Here is an 18671-nt window from a genome sequence, read left to right as displayed (position 1 = left end):
TCCTTCATTCTTGCTTCTTGAGTAAGATATTGACATAAGAATAAATAATGTTTAGGTTATTTCTTCTTTTTAAGGAAGTATAACAATTATAGTATGATCCATAATTCCCAGAGATCCATGTTAATTTACCTTGCCATTACAGTGTAACAAATAATAGTGTAGAAACTATAAAAAACAAAGGGAAAAGCATCAGAGTGAAAGTTGAGACTGAGTTATTTAATCATTCACAAATAAGGAAAGGGCTTTACCCCATAATTTTTTATTATTTCATGGTTTTGCCCAAGTTGTTTGGGCACTCTTGCCTTCTATTTTTTCCTTTTATTTGAAAATGGGCTGATTAAAATGACATACAATTAAACCCTAATAAAGTTTAAGAACTTTTGAGAAATTCAGTAAAAAAATTGTTATGAAAATCCAAGACAATTGGTTTTTAAGAAAATAAATAATAAAAGACTTAAGTGGGAGCCCACAATGCAAATTGGACTTATAAACGTGTAAACACGTACATAAGTATGTGTATATGTGTTTGTGTAATACACATACACACTAGAATTAACTTCATTGTTTTATAACAATGGATATAAAATAAAATGATCGGGATTCTTTTTCAGATTTTGGGTCATTATGATTGATTATATCTTATTTTATGTCCTTTTCAAACTAAGAGAAAGTTAAGATATTGTAACTTAAAGATAAAATAATATATATTATAAAAACTTTCTATATATTATTTCTATGTTATGTATATGTGCATATACATGTTTTCGTATATGTGTGTGTGTGTGTGTGTGTGTGTGTGTGTGTGTATCCGCACAAAAATAAAGAGAATGCCATAAGTTTCATTGGCAGACAAATATTTTGTGTAAATGTTTGGACGGCTAACAGAACAATAGTGGGTGAAGCTGGGCAGAAAATTTGCAGACTAGGGAATCAGTGCTGCAGCTCAGTAGAAAAAGTATCTTCTCACCACGATCCTAGGATGTGTCAGGATTTGGACATATCATACGGCAGAAAACTGGAATGAGACATGAGGGTGAACTAGGATAAAGGAGAATGGAAGTCTATAGCTCCCTTTCTCATACTGTGTTTGAATAACATAATTCAGAGGAAAACATAGCATTACAAAATGTAAAGAGCTGCAATTAACATCATCGGAGTGAGTCAAGAAAAGACTGATCTAAAAATAAGAGCAGAATAATATAAAAAAGACAGGGAACAGAACAACAAAATACTCCTGAAATTAAAAAATAAAGAAAATCACTACAAAAAATCAATAGAACTAGAAGACAAAGATGAAAAGATCACCATGAATACAGAATAAAGTATAAGACAAAAAGTGACAGTTAAAAGATAATTAGTGCTTAAATCAAGAACATCCAAAAAGCAAAGATTCAAAATTCCACAGACAGAAGAGAAAAACGTGGGGTAGGAAATTATCAAAGAATGATTGCAAGAAAATCTATCAGAACTTAAGGTTCGGAAGCTCTGTGTTGAAAGGCGTCATGGAATGCCAAGTCCTGAGAATGATGAACAAAACTTCTCTTGACTCATTCATGTGAAATTTTATAACAATAGGGATAAAAAATATGAAGACCCTTATGTAAAAATCCATATCACATATAAAGAAAAGAATGACATTGTCACTATGCTATCTCATCACCTCAGTTGGATGCTAAAATATGACAGAAACTATTTTCAAAATATTGAGTGAATCATTAAAAAAGAACATAATTCCAAATAAGAATTGTGTACCTAAACAAACTACAGATTGGTGAGAAAAAAAAAAATTCAAGGGAGGAATAATTTATGAAAATAACATACCCCTCCCACCACATACACATGTTCCTTCCCTTAGTAATCAAACTCAGACTATTTATTGACATTTAATCAACTCTTTGTTCAGGTTTAGTAATAACTGAGGGACCACTTCAAATATAAGGCCTGTATATTGACATCTCGTTTTAGGAATCCCCATTTTTAATAAAATAGTTACTGAAACTCTTCCAAGGATTTCTGTATTCAATAGCACATCCCTTCTAATTTTTTCTTCCTATCATTTGTTTATCCTGTTTGGCTCAATATCTGGGCCTAATTATTTTAACATTTTTTTTTCTCTCATCATATGTACACCACCGCTTTTCAATCTTGCAGAAAAATTTTGACATTTGCACCTAGGAAATGTTTGGCCTCTCTTATGTGGTAGAAGTGGTGAGTTTTAATGTATAATTAATCCAATCCATAGTTCAAAGATTCCTAATATTTATAATATGCTTTAAGGTTCTCTATGATTCTCATAATTACATGTAATCAATATTTAAATGATTTAGTGAACTTCATGAGATTGTAACTAGAATTTAAGAATCAAGACATTTTAGAGGAAATGTATACAACACTAAGTTCAACAAATTAATTTTGCCAAAGAAAACAGAACACTGGGAGGCGAAGGAGCTTGCCTCACATTTCTGGTGAGAAATTGGTACAAAAGCAATTTTGGATTATCTCTAGTGTATCACATTGTTGCACTCATATGTGTTGATCTAATACTTCATTGAATACAATTAAATGTAACATTTTAAAATATATATAAGTAACATACATGTTACATATAATACATACATATATACTTCCATAAAAGTAAACATGCAAGGCAATAAAATTATGGTTTAATTATTATTAATAGCCAAAATTCCCCCATTGAAGTTCTAAACATTTTATAGTGCTTAATGCTTAAACGAAGGTCAGTAATTTTGTTATTACAAATTAAACAGAGCCCAACATATTGCAAGTATTGAAATATTAGGCCTAGTGTGATGTCATAGCATAAAAGGTATCCCATAATACTTAAATTTATGAGCACCAAAGACCTCTTTTCCCCATATCTCTCCTCTGGTGTCCCGTTGTATCTGAAATCATTTCTATTCATTTTTTCCCCATATATTTGGTTTGTTTTGTGTGTGTTTTAAACCAAGCCAGTTTGTAAAAAAGAATATGTAATGAATATCTCTGTGGTTGATGTGGGCTGAATTGGTCTCTTCGAAAATCATATGCTGAAGTCCTAAACCCCAGTAACTCACAATGTGATTATATTTGGAGATAGAGCCTTTACAAAGGTAATTGAGATAAAAAGAGCTCTTATGGGTAGGTCCTAATACAGTATAACTGGCATCTTTTTTTGTTTTTGTTTTTGTTTTTGAGACACAGTCTCACTCTATCGCCCAGGCTGGAGTGCAGTGGTGACAATTCAGCTTACTGCAACCTCTGCCTCCTGGGTTTTAAGCAATTCTCTCTGCCTCACCTTCTGGAGTAGCTGGGATTACAGGTGCCTGCCACCACGCCCAGCTAATTTTTGTATTTTTGGTAGAGACAGGGTTTCGCCATGTTGTCCAGGCTGGTCTTGAACTCCTGACCTCAGGTGATCCACCCACCTTGGCTCCCAAAGTGCTGGGATTACAGGCACCGTGCCCAGCCTGGTGTATTTTATAAGAAGAGAAATTGGGACATGAGTAAGCGCAAAGGGACTGCCGTGCGAAGACACAGAGAGAAGATGGCCATGGGCAAGCCAAGGAGGGACTCCCAGGAGAAATCAACTCTGCCAACCCCTTGTTCTTGGATGTTTTGCCTCCAGAACTGTGAGAAAATCCGTTACTGTTAAGTCACTCAGTCTGTGATATTTTGTTATGGCAGACCTAGCAAACAAATGCAGTGGTGTGGCAAAAATAAAAGCCGGACGTACTAAAAAGTATTCAACAGTTTGGTGAAAATAAGATCCTACCTATTTCATATTTTTGTTCAGCATCTCAGCCATGAGGTTTGAAATGACCTGCCCCCCCCCAAGTTTTCTCCATGCTACCATTGCCTCTGCTAAATGACCGCATGCAGAGGCAGTTCGATTTCCTACAAAATGCAAAATGCAGCAATTCCTGATGGGAATTTTTTTGTCTACCAGAAGTAATCTTGCATGGTAAGCTTCTTCAGGGGTTATGCATCACTCCATAGCAAATCATGTTGCTAAGGCAAACCCAAAAATTGTCCTAATTTTTCTCTCCAGGATGGTTATGTCTTCACCAGCTTTTGAAACATGTTATGTAAATACTTTCCCAAACATACTGTAAATTACCACACTACATCAATATTATAATGCAGTTCTTAGGGATAGATAAAGGTAAAATTGGGATGGCATAGAAGAAAACAAGTTCATCAGCCATTCCTGAGAGGGAGAAAATGAAAATATGGAACTGGGAGATATCAACAAAGAAATGGGGAATGCGAATTCAAATGGCCCCATTGCCACAGCATAACGAGTTGTCAGATCATTTTGATGGATGCATTTATAAATGAATAAAGGTGAATATGATTTTCTTGTGTTGTCTATACTTCTGCCTATTTTTCCCATGTGTGGATTTTTAGCTTCAAAACTTTGCAAATATTAAATATATTTATAAGTATTTCATAAACCCAGCTAGATATTGACCATATCTTCAGGATGGACCCATAAGTAACTTTAATTATTTCATACATATAGTGTCAGTATTACAGTAGTCACTTAAGCAGTTATATTCATAGAAAATGTATTATTTTATAATTAGTTTGCATCTTTTTATGTTTTCCAGGCTAGTGTGCAATCCGCTTGAAAGTGATGTATGTGAGTTTAGTTTACTAATGCGCTTATAAAATCTAATATTACTTAGAAATTCGCATCAAATTAGAAAGTTCTTTACAGGGAATTTGTAAGGGATAATTTACATTAAGATTTTTGTAGATGAGAGAACAAAGAGGCAACTATGAGCTCCAATATGATAATGGTGTTCACAAAGTTGAAGTCCATGTAAGGAAAGTAAGTATATTAGCTGCCTGAAATTGAATTTGCATTCATTTTAGGATTCAGTCATTGGTTTGAATTTTTTAAGTCCTCGATTTTTTATTTTTTCGATAATGTATAACAAATATTTTTAGACATCTTATAAATCCATCCTCGATTATTTGATATGTATTTTATTTTGCTGCTCATCAAAGAATCACTAGATTGTAAGAAACTCTGAGAAACTGCAATGAATTTCTCCTTCCATGCTTAAATGAATGGCACTTTTATGTTTCATAGAAACATAACCTGAAATTATATCTACGACTAAAAGCTGAATTTGGTGACTGTTAAAACCAATTTTCCACACGCCAGTACAATATTAAGCAAAACCAATATTTATTTTAATGTGTAATTTGAGCCCTGAGGCCTCTCTTGATAAAGAGGAATATTTTTTCTTTTCTTTTTTTTTAATTTAATTTTTTTGGAAAAGAAAGTAACATTTTAATGAACAGCTTTAATGTGAACTAATGTTAAGATCAAACATCGTTTCTAGAATTCAGGACTTACATATTGAACTTGATACTTTCATATTTATTTCAATTTTCTGAAAGGATAGGATAAACATATGTCTGAGCATACAGTTTAAAAAAGAAAAAGAAAACCTTTTGAATTAGAAGAAGGTGGAGATGAGGAAGTGTTCTTCTGTTCTCGAAAGGAATGAGGAGAGTCAGAATGTCGCTATTGCTTCTTGACATAAAGATGTCTTTGTTTTATGTCCTCTTTATTTCTGAATCCTGCAATACCATCACAGCAGAGTGCACCGTACACCACTTTAAATGATAAGAGTTTCAATAGGCACTTTAGTGGAATTAAGAAAAATCTAACACTCTTCCACCGTGATGCCACATAGCTATCTTCGTTCTGGGTTGTCATGTCAGTAAATTGTATTGAATAGGCCTGAGCTTGTCTCAGCGTGATTGTGAAAAAACAAAACAACAGAACGAAGCAAGTACACGTTATAGGATGTACCTCGTGTTGGCAGAATAAACCAAAACTGACAATACGATTAATTTAACAACTTGCTAGAAACCAGATAATCAAAGGAATCTTGTCCCAGAAAGTCTGTGTGTGTGTGTGTGTGTGTGTGTGTGTGTATGTGTGTGTGTGTGTGTGATTTCTATTAATATTTGTGTTTCTTTTTCTTTTTTAAAAATCTCCCCTCTCGGTTGTATTTTAGCCTTCACGACTCCCTTAAGCGACTTTATCAGGGTTGTAACTCTCTTCTTCGCCAAACATGTCTGCCAAGACTTTAAAGCGGGGTCCCCAGTCTGTCAGGTAGTCGTAGTCCTGGTCGGCTTCTGTGGTGAGAGAGTCTATAGAGCTGAGGGACTCTGCCACGGACCCAGTCCCTTCGTAGGCATATGTGGCCAGTGAATCGTACGGTGGGGCAGTTGGGTCCACATCATTTTCCTGTAGCCTTTGATGAATGAAATCCCTTATGTCCGTGTTATCTTCCACGGGTGGTCTCTGACGAGGTAAACAGAGAGAGTCTGGTTTTATATCCCTGCGAATTTTGTTCTCCTCAATCACTTTTGGGTTTCTCAGAGCCCCGATGTCGAAAGCCTGGGTATCTTCCTCCCCACCTCCTTCATCATCGTAATGGATGACGTTGTCTCTGATGTCTTCTTTAGAGGTCATCAGGGTGTCTTTTTTCTTCTGCCTTCGCAGTGCTACATACAGTACAACTATGGCTGGAACAAGACAAAAATTGCAATTTGAGAATAGAAAGCAGATAGGTCACTTCATCTCTCCATAAAAATTAAAAATGATTAAGGGTGGCTGAGTTTCGTTAATGGCCTCCAAGTATTTTAGGGTCAGGTAAAAGTGTGTGTTGCAACAAAAGAAGAAATGAAATAATAGTTATTCCACTCATACAGAAAATTGTTAGCGCTAATATAAGAAAACTTGAATATTATCATCTATAAATAAGACTATCATTCATAGCTAACTTCCCAATTGGAACATTCCTTATTTTAAATTAGAAATTTATGTTTTTTATGCGATAAGCCCAAATCTTCACTGTGACAATTATTTTTATAGGCAATAAATAAGAAAGAGAGAAGTAGAGGAAGTAGAGGAAAAAGAAAGATGGAAGGAAGGAAGGAAGGAAGGAAGGAAAGAAGGAAAGAAGGAAAACGTAAGGACCTTAGTTTTGTAAATCTTACAGACTAAAGCATCGATTTCATTTCTGTGTCCTGCCATATTGAGACAGTATTTAAATCAAGTGCCTAGAATTCAGGTGACTTTCTTGAAACAATATTTTAAAATTGTTAATTTTTGTACTTGTATAATTATAATCTCTCTTTATTTCTAGTTGATTTAAAGCTCTCCACTAAGTCAATGGTGTTTATTTCTTCTATGCACGAATAGGCACAGATACAAATGATGACATCAGTGCTCAGCTTTTCTTGTCATAATAACCCCTCTCCTCCATAGTGATGTCAACAGGTGAAAGCTAATGTGTGTTTGATTTACCATAGCAGAGTCTGGAAGACACCTGTTAATAGAATTATAAAGTAGACAAGAATGCATAATGATAAAATTTCATTTATTCTCTCCTCCTCCAAAATTAGAGATGGACCAGTTGGAAGGAGAGAGGAGATCCACGTAGAGCTTCTGTACAGTGGGCCTTGGGGAGATGTTTAGCACCCTGCACTTCTCCCAAGGGTTTATGTTCTCCTCTCAGAACAAAGGACACTATTGTTTGTTCCTCTGCTGAGTATGTGAGAGACTGCAGACCTCATGGACCAGTCCTATACATAAAATGGGTTCAGAATCACCATGGCTGAGAAAGACACTAGCTGGATGTGTCTGAAGTCCATTTAAAAGGGATCCAAGCACCATAACTTTCTGTGCTTCCTCTCACCCCACAAAGGATATGAGAATGGCTGAGAACAAGCTAGTGGACCTAAAGGAGTGTGACATTGGTCAAGGAGGTCAAAGATTACACGGATTTTTAAGCAGACCTTATGGCTGGACAAAGAGTGTCAATATACACTGCTGTATACCAAAAATTCACAATGCCTAGAATAGTGCTGGTGCTCTGTGGATGCTCAGGAAGTATTCGGATAAATGAGTGGCAGTACATGATAGGGATGACCTGAGTAGATTACTTGCTACAGTGTATGATAGCCAAAGAGGCCAAAGGAGAACATCCTGAATGAACGTACCAAGCCATGTTAGGTTGATACTGTCAACCCAAATAACAAACCAAAAGAGTTTCTCTGAAATAAAATATATTTATCTGGAAATAGAGTATAGCAATGGGAATGTGAGTGCCATAGTAAATTATGTGTGTGTTCAGGGAGATAAAGGAAGACAAAGGTTTTTAAAGAAAAAAATGAGGAGGATACATAATTGTTTTAAATAATTATCCTTGACCACAAAGATTAATAACAAGGGTGATGCCAGTCCAACATTGGACAGGCAGTTGCTGGGCAGATGTCCCGGCAGAAGTGATTTTGTATAAGGTTGTGATGGTCTTTGTGCGGGGCCGGGATTTTTACAGTTTTTTTCATTATCAGGCATATAAGGGTGAAAACCCTCTCTCCATGGTCTTCTCTAGCTCTATTTGTCAGGGTTTTCTTAACATCAGTGACTCCATTTTGATTCTGACAACTTTCACAATATAGAAATACTCCAGGACTCAGCTACAAGTGAAGAGAGGCGTATGAGGTAGAAAAAATTCATTTGATGTTAAACACCTAGATGATCTCATTACATTTCAGATGTGAAAATATTACTTGGAAGATGTCCTTAAGGTTTATATTAACACAAAGAGATGCCAGGGATAATTTATTATGAATTATAAGGATAAAGAATACTTTGCTCTGCACACCAAAGTTTCTCATATGGAATTCACATCTACACCATACCAATTGGACTGGAACTTCACCTTCCATGTCAGCATGAGCTTCTGACTCAGGAAGTGCTCTCCATAAACTACCATTTAATGCCTTACTCCGTGCCTTACATCCTACTAATTAATTTTTTTCTTTCCTAGAGATAAAGTCAGGTGTCCATATTTGTCAGATTATTTTTGGTTAATTAGTAAATATGCATATACAATTTGATTCCACAATATCCAGTTGCCATTTGATTTTAAAGGAATGAGGTGTAATAGAAAATCTCTCTCTACTTTTGTGAATCTGGCAGTGGATTAAGAAATGGAGAAACTGAACAGAGTTGATAGAAGGGGGAACCCCCTAATAGGTTAATATTCAATCTCACAGAGTTAATATAGAATACATTTACTTCAATGATTTTCCTTTGGAGTGTTTCCAGATACTTTATTCTGTTCTGTTCTAGTGGGAGTGGTTAGAATTTTGATGTAAGGAGATGCAAGAAAACGGAAGAATTACTTCTGGATGGCAGTTTAGACAGAAAAGACAAACAAATTTGAGGATTACTTTATATTCTGTTTCTTTCTGTTCTCTTTTATCTTCCTTTCTTTATCGAACTGGAATTTGAGAACCATTGTTCATCAAGTATATTTTTTTTAAAAAAGATGATATAATCTCTTATTAGACAGCAGCAATTACTAGGATGCAAAACAAATTGAGAAGTTAGGTATGACATGTCCATGAATAAAAGCTTGTTTACATGATAAATTGAGGAGAGATATAGAGGAGAGAGAGGGGAAGAAAAGAAAGAGAGACCAAGCGAGAAAAAATTAACAGTGATTAACTTTGAAACCAACCTAAGAGTATAACAATGCATAGTAGAATTGCAATCAGTGCCCCAGTGCTAAGTCCTACAGGTAGAAAAATTGCTTCCACATTACAAGACAGGATGGTGCCATCAGAGTCACATCTACAGACTCGAATAGTCATTGTGTTTGTGCTGCTCTGGACAGGGTAGCTGCTGTCTTCAATTATAACAGGGAGGAAATACAACTCTTGCTGCCTGCGGCTGTATCCATTTCTTCGGGTTTCAATCCCAGCTGTGTTGTCTACAAAACATGACATTTATGGTAACATGGTTACTATGAGCTTCACTTCAAATCTGCAAGTTGGTATCTGCTCAATAGTAAGAAGCTCTTCTTGAATCAGGAAAAATGAGTCTTATTTCCTTTTTTTTTTTCACATTATGAAAACTGCCAAAATATAATCAAAATAATCATTAGAGGAAAAATAAACATTAATCTTGTCTGGTAGGAGAATTAAATTTTCTGTTCAGAAAGATTATAGAATACTTTATAAGACAGAAAGTGAATTAAATTGATCAATTTTTTTCTGACATTGCAATCTCATTAAAAAGTAATTTTATAAATATTTTCATACATAATATAAAATATTAAACTATGAATATGTAAATTATTTCACATAAGAACCTATTCTTTAAACTATATTAAAACCAATTGGCTATTTTAAATTAAGAATTTTTCTGTCTACATGTTGTATATGTATATATGTTTATAAATATATGTTATATATGTTTGTATGTATGGGAATACTTTCAACTCTGCACATCAGCTGGAATAAGAAACACGGAAAGGAAAATAAGGTTTGTTAAAAACATTAAAAATTGTAAACACCTTGAACTATAACAATCACTACTTTAATATAATTTCAAAAGTAACTCATTGTAATTCTGGTTAATTCAAAATCATATTTACTTGCAATAATGTGAGACAATAAAAATTACTACTTTTATATAAATGCAATTAATACTTCTATTGAAAATGCTCTTTTGCATGCATTTGCTCTTTTATTTCTACACAAAGAAGCAGAAATTTTGTTTTATTCATAACAATATTTCATTTGTGTGTCAAAGTAACCCCTAGAAATGCTTTATTTTTAGAAATGTATCAATATGTAGTTTAGTATAGCTACACATAATACTTGAGAATAAGGTAAGATAACTTTAGAAAAGTGTACAATATGTTACAATTGTGCAAGTCTGTCACAAACATGTTTACTATTTCAATCAGATTTCATTTTTCTATTGGTAGACTTTAAATTAAATAACTGAAATTTAGGCAGGTTCTTCAGCAATAGGAAGCACCAAGATGAGAAAAATTTTTGGGATACGATTAGGGGTGAACAAATGGATATTAACTGAATCAACATTTAAATATTAAGCAATTGATGGTTGAACACTTGAGTCTGTAGAAAAGGAACAGGCTAGGAGTGAAGTTCATAATCTGAGTGAAAATGACTAATAGAAATAGAATGTCTGGTGTATCTGCACTTGGGAGGAGGTAGGGATTTGGTATTCTTAAACTCAATGTATGTGTCAAATGGCAGCCTAACCCTTTTTAAAGTGTTTATTTTTAACTTATTTATTTATTTCGAGATGGAGTTTCACTCTGCCACCCAGGCTGGAGTGCAGAGGATCAATCTCGGCTCACTGAAACCTCCGCCTCCTGGAATCCAAGCAATTCTCCTGCCTCAGCCTCCTAAGTAGCTGGGACTACAGGTGCCCGCCACCACGCCCAGCTAATTTTTGTATTTTTAGGAGAGATGGGGTTTCACCATGCTGGTCAGGCTGGTCTCAAACTTCTGACTTCAGGTGATCCGTCCACCTTGGCCTCCCAAAGTGCTAGGATTACAGGTGTGAGCCACTGCACCCAGCCCAATTTATTATTTATTGAAAATTGACCATAACAAATTTATTATGATGTCCGTAGTGAGAAGAAAAAGACATACTATGTTTTATTTCCTCTCTAAATGCTTTCTTTTCACTAAAAATACCTTACAATTAACTCATTATAAAACAAGGAACATGGTAAATGGCACCTGAAATTTGGTGACAAGTACATGTTTAGTCCATGAGAAAGCACTCTGCTATGAGGCAGTATCATCTGTTTCCCATTAACACGATTAATCTGAAATGGATCTTTCAGCAAAGATACATTGTAGAAAATAGTCAACACTTGGGTTTGGTGAATGATGTGACTATCTACCTAGCTGCTGAAGCCTATGACCTGGAAATCTATTTTGTCTTATTACATGATATACACATATTGAATCTAGGGCATCTATCACGAAGTCTTATCAATTCTATTTCCATCCAAATGTCTCCATCCTCATGGTCAGTACCCTAATCTAAGGCTCTCACCCATTTACTGCAATAACATCAGAACTAGTTTTATCTCCCTATGATATATTTTCCATGCTACATCCAAGCTGATTTCCCTATAATGTAAATATGAATATGTTATATTCTTGCTTAAACCTTTTAAAGACTACTAACATTATTGGTTTAAGTTATCTCCTGAAATAGTTTCTCGAAGGGGTCATCATATTGTCCAGTTTGTCTTATACAGACCTATTTTTTGTGTGCTGTTGTGCCATAACATTATTAATATTTCTCCCTTTTTTATAAGTGTTTCAGTTTTTATGATAAAATATGTAGTCACTCTCATTATAAATAACTTCAAGATTGGACTGCTGTTTCACTTATAGCCATTTCTCACATTGCATATTTTATTCAGCAAACCCTACTCAACTTCCTTCAGTGATAAAATGTGGAGACTCTGATTTTCTTTACCTAATCATTGTAGCAAACTAATCTCTTCAAAACATCCTCTGATTCAATCATCAGCATCACCATCTCAATACAACTTGTTCACTTGTTCTATATGCTTTGAATTCATAAAAATTTATCTTGTTATTATCGGGTTATAAAGTCAGGTGTTTTGATGATTATTTTACAGAATATGGAAATTTAGAGGACATAAAATACCCAAGGTTACAGACCTAATAAAGTCAGAGATACCGATTGATACTCAACCTTAATATTTCTAATCGAGTGTCCTTTATATTTTTGTAATGATTGTAATTGTAGCAGATGTAATAGCATTAGCAGTAGTAGCAGCAGTAGGAGTGCTGGCAATAGTAGTGGTAGTAGAAGAATAAGTGTACACCATGCAATACTTCACAGTCATAAAAAAGAAATGAAATCGTGTACTTTGCAGCAACATGCATTCATCTGGAAGCCATTATCCTAAGCACATTGATACAGAAGTAGAAAACGAAACACCATATATTCTCACTTATAAAAGGGAGCTAAACTTTGGGTACACAGAACACAAAGATGGCAACAACTAACACTGGGCATGCTGAAAAGGGGGAGAAAGGGAGAAGACAGAGGGCTAAAAAAAATCTGCTTATCAGGTTCCGGGTTCACTACTTCAGCAATGGGATCACTAGAAGCCCAAACCTCATCATCCTGAAATATACCCATGTAACAAACCTGCACCTGAATCTAAAATGTTAAAAAGTAAAATTAAATTTTAAAAAAAGTTGTATTCCATATCATATTAAATAATAGATATAGTCCACATTTAAAGTATAATGTTTCTATTCTTTGCAGGTAGAATTATTTATCTGTAATTGTTAAGTGGCTTTTTTTTTTAATGACTAGAGTTTCATTTACACTAATGTGTAAAAAAAAATTTTACACAAATTTATTTTTAAAGAGTTTCATTCCTTCCTCTTCATTCGTCTTTAAGTAGCAAATTCTCATTATAAACTATGCAAATCATATCTCTCCCTCCCTCTAAATAAATAAATAAAAGTGTAAGTATAACCATGATGGCACTGGTGGTGGCTAAAATGATCTTGATGGCAACATGTTTTAGGCATTTTGTTAAGGCTTTGAAAATATGATTTTATTTAATAAAAAATACTATGAGGTTGACTTGATTTAGTAAAATTGTATAGATTAAAAGTCTGTCATTTTGGTAGTAATGGAGCAGAAATGCAAACCTGTATCATTTCAAATATGACACCTGCATTCTTTAAATTTATTTTTTATTTTTTATTTTTTTAACCTTTATTTTAGATTTGAGGGTAACGTGAAGGTTTGTTACATAGGTAAACATGTGTCATGGGGATTTGTTGTATGTATTATTTCATCACCCAAGTATTAATCCCAGTACCCAGTAGTTATCTTTTCTGCTCCTCTCCCTCCTCCCATCCTCCCTCCTCAAGTAGACTCCAGAATTTGTTGTTTCCTTGTTCGTGTTCCCAAGTTCTTATCATTTGGCTCCCACTTATAAGTGAAAATATGCAGTATTTGATTTTCTGCTCCTGCATTAGTTTGCTAAAGATAATAGCCTCCAGCTCCATCCATGTTCCTACAAAAGACATGATCTCATTCTTTCTCATGGCTGCATAGCATTTACACACACACACACACACACACACCACATTTTCTTCATCCAGTCTGTCGTTGATGGGCATTTAGGTTGATTCTGTCTTTGTTATTGTGAATAGTGCTACAATGAACATTTGTGTCCACATGTGTTTACAATACCTGCATTCTTAACTTGTGCTGTACTGTGTTATTCTAATAAAACAGTTTCTAAAGAGCTCCTTGTTAGTAAGTATAAGTAATGTGCATTTGGGACAAATGATATGTTTAAAACAGGGAAAACATTCAATTTCTCAGAGTCTTTTATTTGCTTGACTCATTGAGAGACTGTCCACATTCACAATGGAAGCAACTTGCCTTACTAGACAGTCTGTATAGATTAAATATTTAATTTACTACTAGGTATAGAATTTTGCCTTTCTCATATAAGGATTTCATATTTTCTGAAAATGAGTACTTCAAAGAAAAGTATTGATTCCTCCCTTTGTGCCTTTTTACAAAGATACATGATAAGAGGTAAATTTTTCTGTGGTTGCACTTACTTCTGAAGTCACGAACTGTAAAATTTGGTTTGATAGCAGCCTCAGGTGATAATCTAAAGGAGAATTGTTGCCCAGCAGGTGAAAGATCTCGGTCTGCAGCACTGACTATCTGAATTATCTGAAACAGAGTTGAGATTAAACTTGAAGTCGGTCATCAGTTTCAAAGAAGACTTTACACACCAGGCTACTAAATGTATTTAATGAAACATGCAGGTAGACAGAAATGACACTTTTGGAGTCAATAACAGTAGGTCAATTATTTACACATAATTTTTATAAAGAAATTTCTAACATTTACAGGGAATAACAACAGGCACAGTTACAGAACATGGGCTAATTTCAAATTGATACCTGCATAACTAAAAAGGTAACCAGCATTAAAAATTCACACTAATAAGCAAAGTAAAATTAAAATGTACTTGCTTGCATTTTAAATTAGATCAAATAAATGCTTTCTAGCCTGAATATAAAAATGCTTACTGAAAACAAAATCTCTGGTTATCTAAAAGCCCTTGTGATAGCAAAATTTTAGTATGAGTTATGTTTTGTAACAATGATTCTATTTTCATAAATAAATAAAATGATGAGAAGGAGAGATATAAAAGCAGTATATCTGCTTTCATTATGTTTTTCTTCATTCTGTAGGAATACAAATTGTGTTTTCAAAGAATTTTTAAAAGAGTAAGCACTATTGTTCCTGTTACAAAATTTTTCCTAAATTGCTCCCATACATTGTGTATCTTACAGTTAAAAGCCTGGTACTTCAATGAAATGCCCTTAAATACTCGGAGAATAAAAATAACTTCTGAGAATCAACCTGTGAAATTTACAATCCATTAAATAGACAAGCAAGTAAAAATGGCTTTGAGGCATGTATTTATTAACATATCCAATGGCTGTGCATCAGACAGAATTTCAGGAAGTGTATGTGAGAGATGACAAGGGCAGAGTGTTGGCCAGATAATCATGCTCTCAGACTACATTTGAATCTGCAAGAGGAAGGCTCTAGATTTCAGACACTATATCCTGGTCCCAGTGTGTAAAGCATGCATTACGTGATCTTACACTGATGCTATTAAGCACGAGAATTCAGTTAAAACTCAATTTTATGACTATGATCTATGTTCCTGTTTATCTGCACACACACATGGATAGACAGATGATAGATATGTAGGTAGGTAGATGGATGGATAGATGGATGGATGGATGGATGGATGGATGGATGGATGGATGGATGGATAGAAAGATGATAGTTATGTAGGTAGGTGGGTGGATGGATGGATGGATAGATGGATGGATGGATAGATAGATAGATATCACTGGGACCTTGGATATCCAGTGCAGTGTTAGTAATTTCTAATTTAACAAATTAATTGGTTCTCTTGTATGAATTTTGATTTTTTGTCTTAGTGTGAATTAGTCACACAGACTCTATTTAAGCTTTAAAATGGTCACGGGGAGACTTTCATTATTCAGCACCAAAGTCTAAATCATGGAATGTGTCTACTTAGTCAGTGAATCACCATACAGACACTATGAAACCAACTTTCCTTCACCTAAACCAATGTCTGCAGATCACTCTATTTCACTGAGAAAATTTCTATATATTATTCGGGGACTGGCTGTCAAATTTTGCCTCTAACTGTTATAAACTAGTACCATTTATTAAATTAAATGTATGACATCAAAATCTATCAAGAATATAACTCTTAGAATAAAGAAAAGTCCTTTAGAACAGCATATAGATATGAAGACTTTGTTATAGACTGGAACTCATCTGGAAGTGTCACTTGGGAGTCCCTGCCCCAAGGAAAACAGCTCCCATATAAATCTTCACTGATTTACATAGCATCATCTTTCCTCCTATTCTTATTTCTTCAGAATAAATACATGAAATGTAGATGATCGATAGGCAGATAATAGATAGCAGCATAATCCAGAGGAGACAGCTCCTCTGCATAGTTCTTAGGCCAGTGGCAGAATGGCAGGGCTCAAAAATGGAAAATACTTACATTCTCATATATAGATTTCTTATATATTACAATATGTTACAACTAATTTCTCATATATTACAATCCCTGAAAACTCAATGGACATTTCAGGGTTATGCTTTGTAGAAAAGTATGACTCAATTGGACACAAAAAGCCCCATAAATATATTTTAGAATAACAGCCTCTAAGAGTCCAAGATATTCTTCAAAATTTTGTTCAGATATGAAAAAATAACATTGATTTCAACTAATTTCCTTTTCTCGACTCAACAAATCCTTTAATTTATTGGACAAACATACAGCATTAAATGGAGCTCTATTCCCGAAGGCTTCCATTTGGAGCATTAGAAATGAAATTCTAATTGATCTGAAATCATTAATATCCTCAATCACCTAAAAGCTAAAGAACTGGCTTTTTTTATCTTTGTTTAGTGAGGCATCCTGAAAGTGGAAAATAGCTAACTTGATGAATTTTGGTGAACCTCTTCAAATTCCCAAAACAACCAAATAGGGTTATTTATTTGGGCCCAAATATTTTTGTAGCAACTAGGATTTCAGAAACTAAAGAAAACTGTAGGCTCATCCCATACAAATTGTGTATGCACTTAAGGTGATAAATTTTAAGTGCATTCTGTGCCCATCCAAAATTAAGGATGCAGATTTCTTACTTGAGAAAATATCACAAAATGAGTTATGATGTTAGAAGATTAATGAGTCCCCAAATTATCAAATGGAAGAGTAAAGCAGCACAGTCTACTAGAAGTTTCCATGGTTATGAAAATATTCTATGTCTGCAGGCACCAAAATAATATCTACTCACCACGTATTGAGCACTTGAAATGTGGTTAGTATGAATGAGAATATAGTTTTTAGTTTCATGTAATTTTAATTTTATTTTAGTAGCTATACAACTAGTAGACATCACAGGTTTAGAACTATGGGACAAAGGTTCCACTAAGTGATGTAAAGCATGGAAATTGGAAAAGATACTAAAGATTAAAGAATGACTTTTTTCAGCAAAAATATTCTTTTAAATATCAAGATTTATTTCAAGAACTAAAACTTCAATTTACTCAAGTGAATAGTTATGCTATTTAAAGTTGATCAACAACAGAATAAACCAAAGCATACCAATGCATTTTCCATTTTTTCCATTTGGAATGTAAGTTCACAATATTAGATTAAACATATTTTTGTTTCATGACTTACTCTTTTAAAAATACGCATGTCTGGCCGGGCGCGGTGGCTCAAGCCTGTAATATCAGCACTTTGGGAGGCCGAGACGGGTGGATCACAAGGTCAGGAGATCGAGACCATCCTGGCTAACACGGTGAAACCCCGTCTCTACTAAAAAAAATACAAAAAACTAGCCGGGCCAGGTGGCGGGCGCCTGTAGTTCCAGCTACTCGGGAGGCTAAGGCAGGAGGATGGCGTAAACTGGAGAGGCAGAGCTTGCAGTGAGCTGAGATCCAGCCACTGCACTCCAGCCTGGGCGACAGAGTGAGACTCCGTCTCAAAAAAAGAAAAAAAAAAATTCCCATGTCTGATTCCCTTTATATTATTCCTTTATTCATTCATAAGACTTTGGGGGGAAAAAAGAAAAAATGGCAACCTACCACCACCTAACATAAAACCATTCACAATCGGTTTCATTAACTTTGTGGTCTTCTTTCCTCATAACATCTTCCCACAACTACATCTTCACAGAATAATGTTAACTTCATAAGAAAAATGAAAGTCAGACATTTAAAAATAACCCAGATGTTCTCCTCAAGGCCACTAGAGAGGGAAGCTTTGCATTTTCAGGTTAGATTAAAAGATTTGTTGTGCAACTAATACAAGCACGTGAGCAAAATAAGAAATATACTGGGAGAATGCACTCTAAAGTGACTGGCTTACTGGGTTTACAGTCACAAGTTCTTTAGAAATTTGTGAGTGGGGGCTGGGCACGGTGGCTCACGCCTATAATCCCAGCACTTTGGGAGGCAGAGGCTGGTGGATCACGAGGTCAGGAAATTGTGACCATCCTGGCCAACATGGCGAAACCCCGTCTGTACTAGAAATACAAAAAAATTAGCCGGGTGTGGTGACCGGCGCCTGTAGTCCCAGCTACTCGGGAGGCTGAGGCACAAGAATCACTTGAACTCGGGAGGCAGAGGTTGCAGTGAGCAGAGA

The 18671-nt window shown here is 34.9% G+C and overlaps 1 protein-coding gene across 2 annotated transcripts in view; it reads right to left on the bottom strand.

Annotated features, from left to right (window-relative positions):
- Positions 1-5175: 5175 nt before the first annotated feature.
- CDH12 (cadherin 12, type 2 (N-cadherin 2)) overlaps positions 5176-18671 on the bottom strand; it is a 1158911-nt gene continuing 1145415 nt past the window's right edge. The window contains exons 13-15 of one of the 2 annotated variants that reach the window (XM_011933446.1): positions 14506-14623; positions 9561-9812; positions 5176-6552 (exon numbers count right to left, since the gene is read on the bottom strand). In XM_011933446.1, the coding sequence (XP_011788836.1) occupies positions 6053-6552; positions 9561-9812; positions 14506-14623 (870 nt within the window). In that variant the 3' untranslated portion in view covers positions 5176-6052. The remainder of the gene's footprint in view (positions 6553-9560; positions 9813-14505; positions 14624-18671) is intronic. The other variant, XM_011933447.1, reaches the window with a different exon arrangement.

This window comes from Colobus angolensis, unplaced genomic scaffold (genome assembly GCF_000951035.1).
Source record: "Colobus angolensis palliatus isolate OR3802 unplaced genomic scaffold, Cang.pa_1.0 Scaffold127, whole genome shotgun sequence".
Classification (NCBI taxonomy): domain Eukaryota; kingdom Metazoa; phylum Chordata; class Mammalia; order Primates; family Cercopithecidae; genus Colobus; species Colobus angolensis.
The sequence above is the reverse complement of the archived record's forward strand: the minus strand, read 5'-3'. Positions and strand labels throughout refer to the sequence as shown.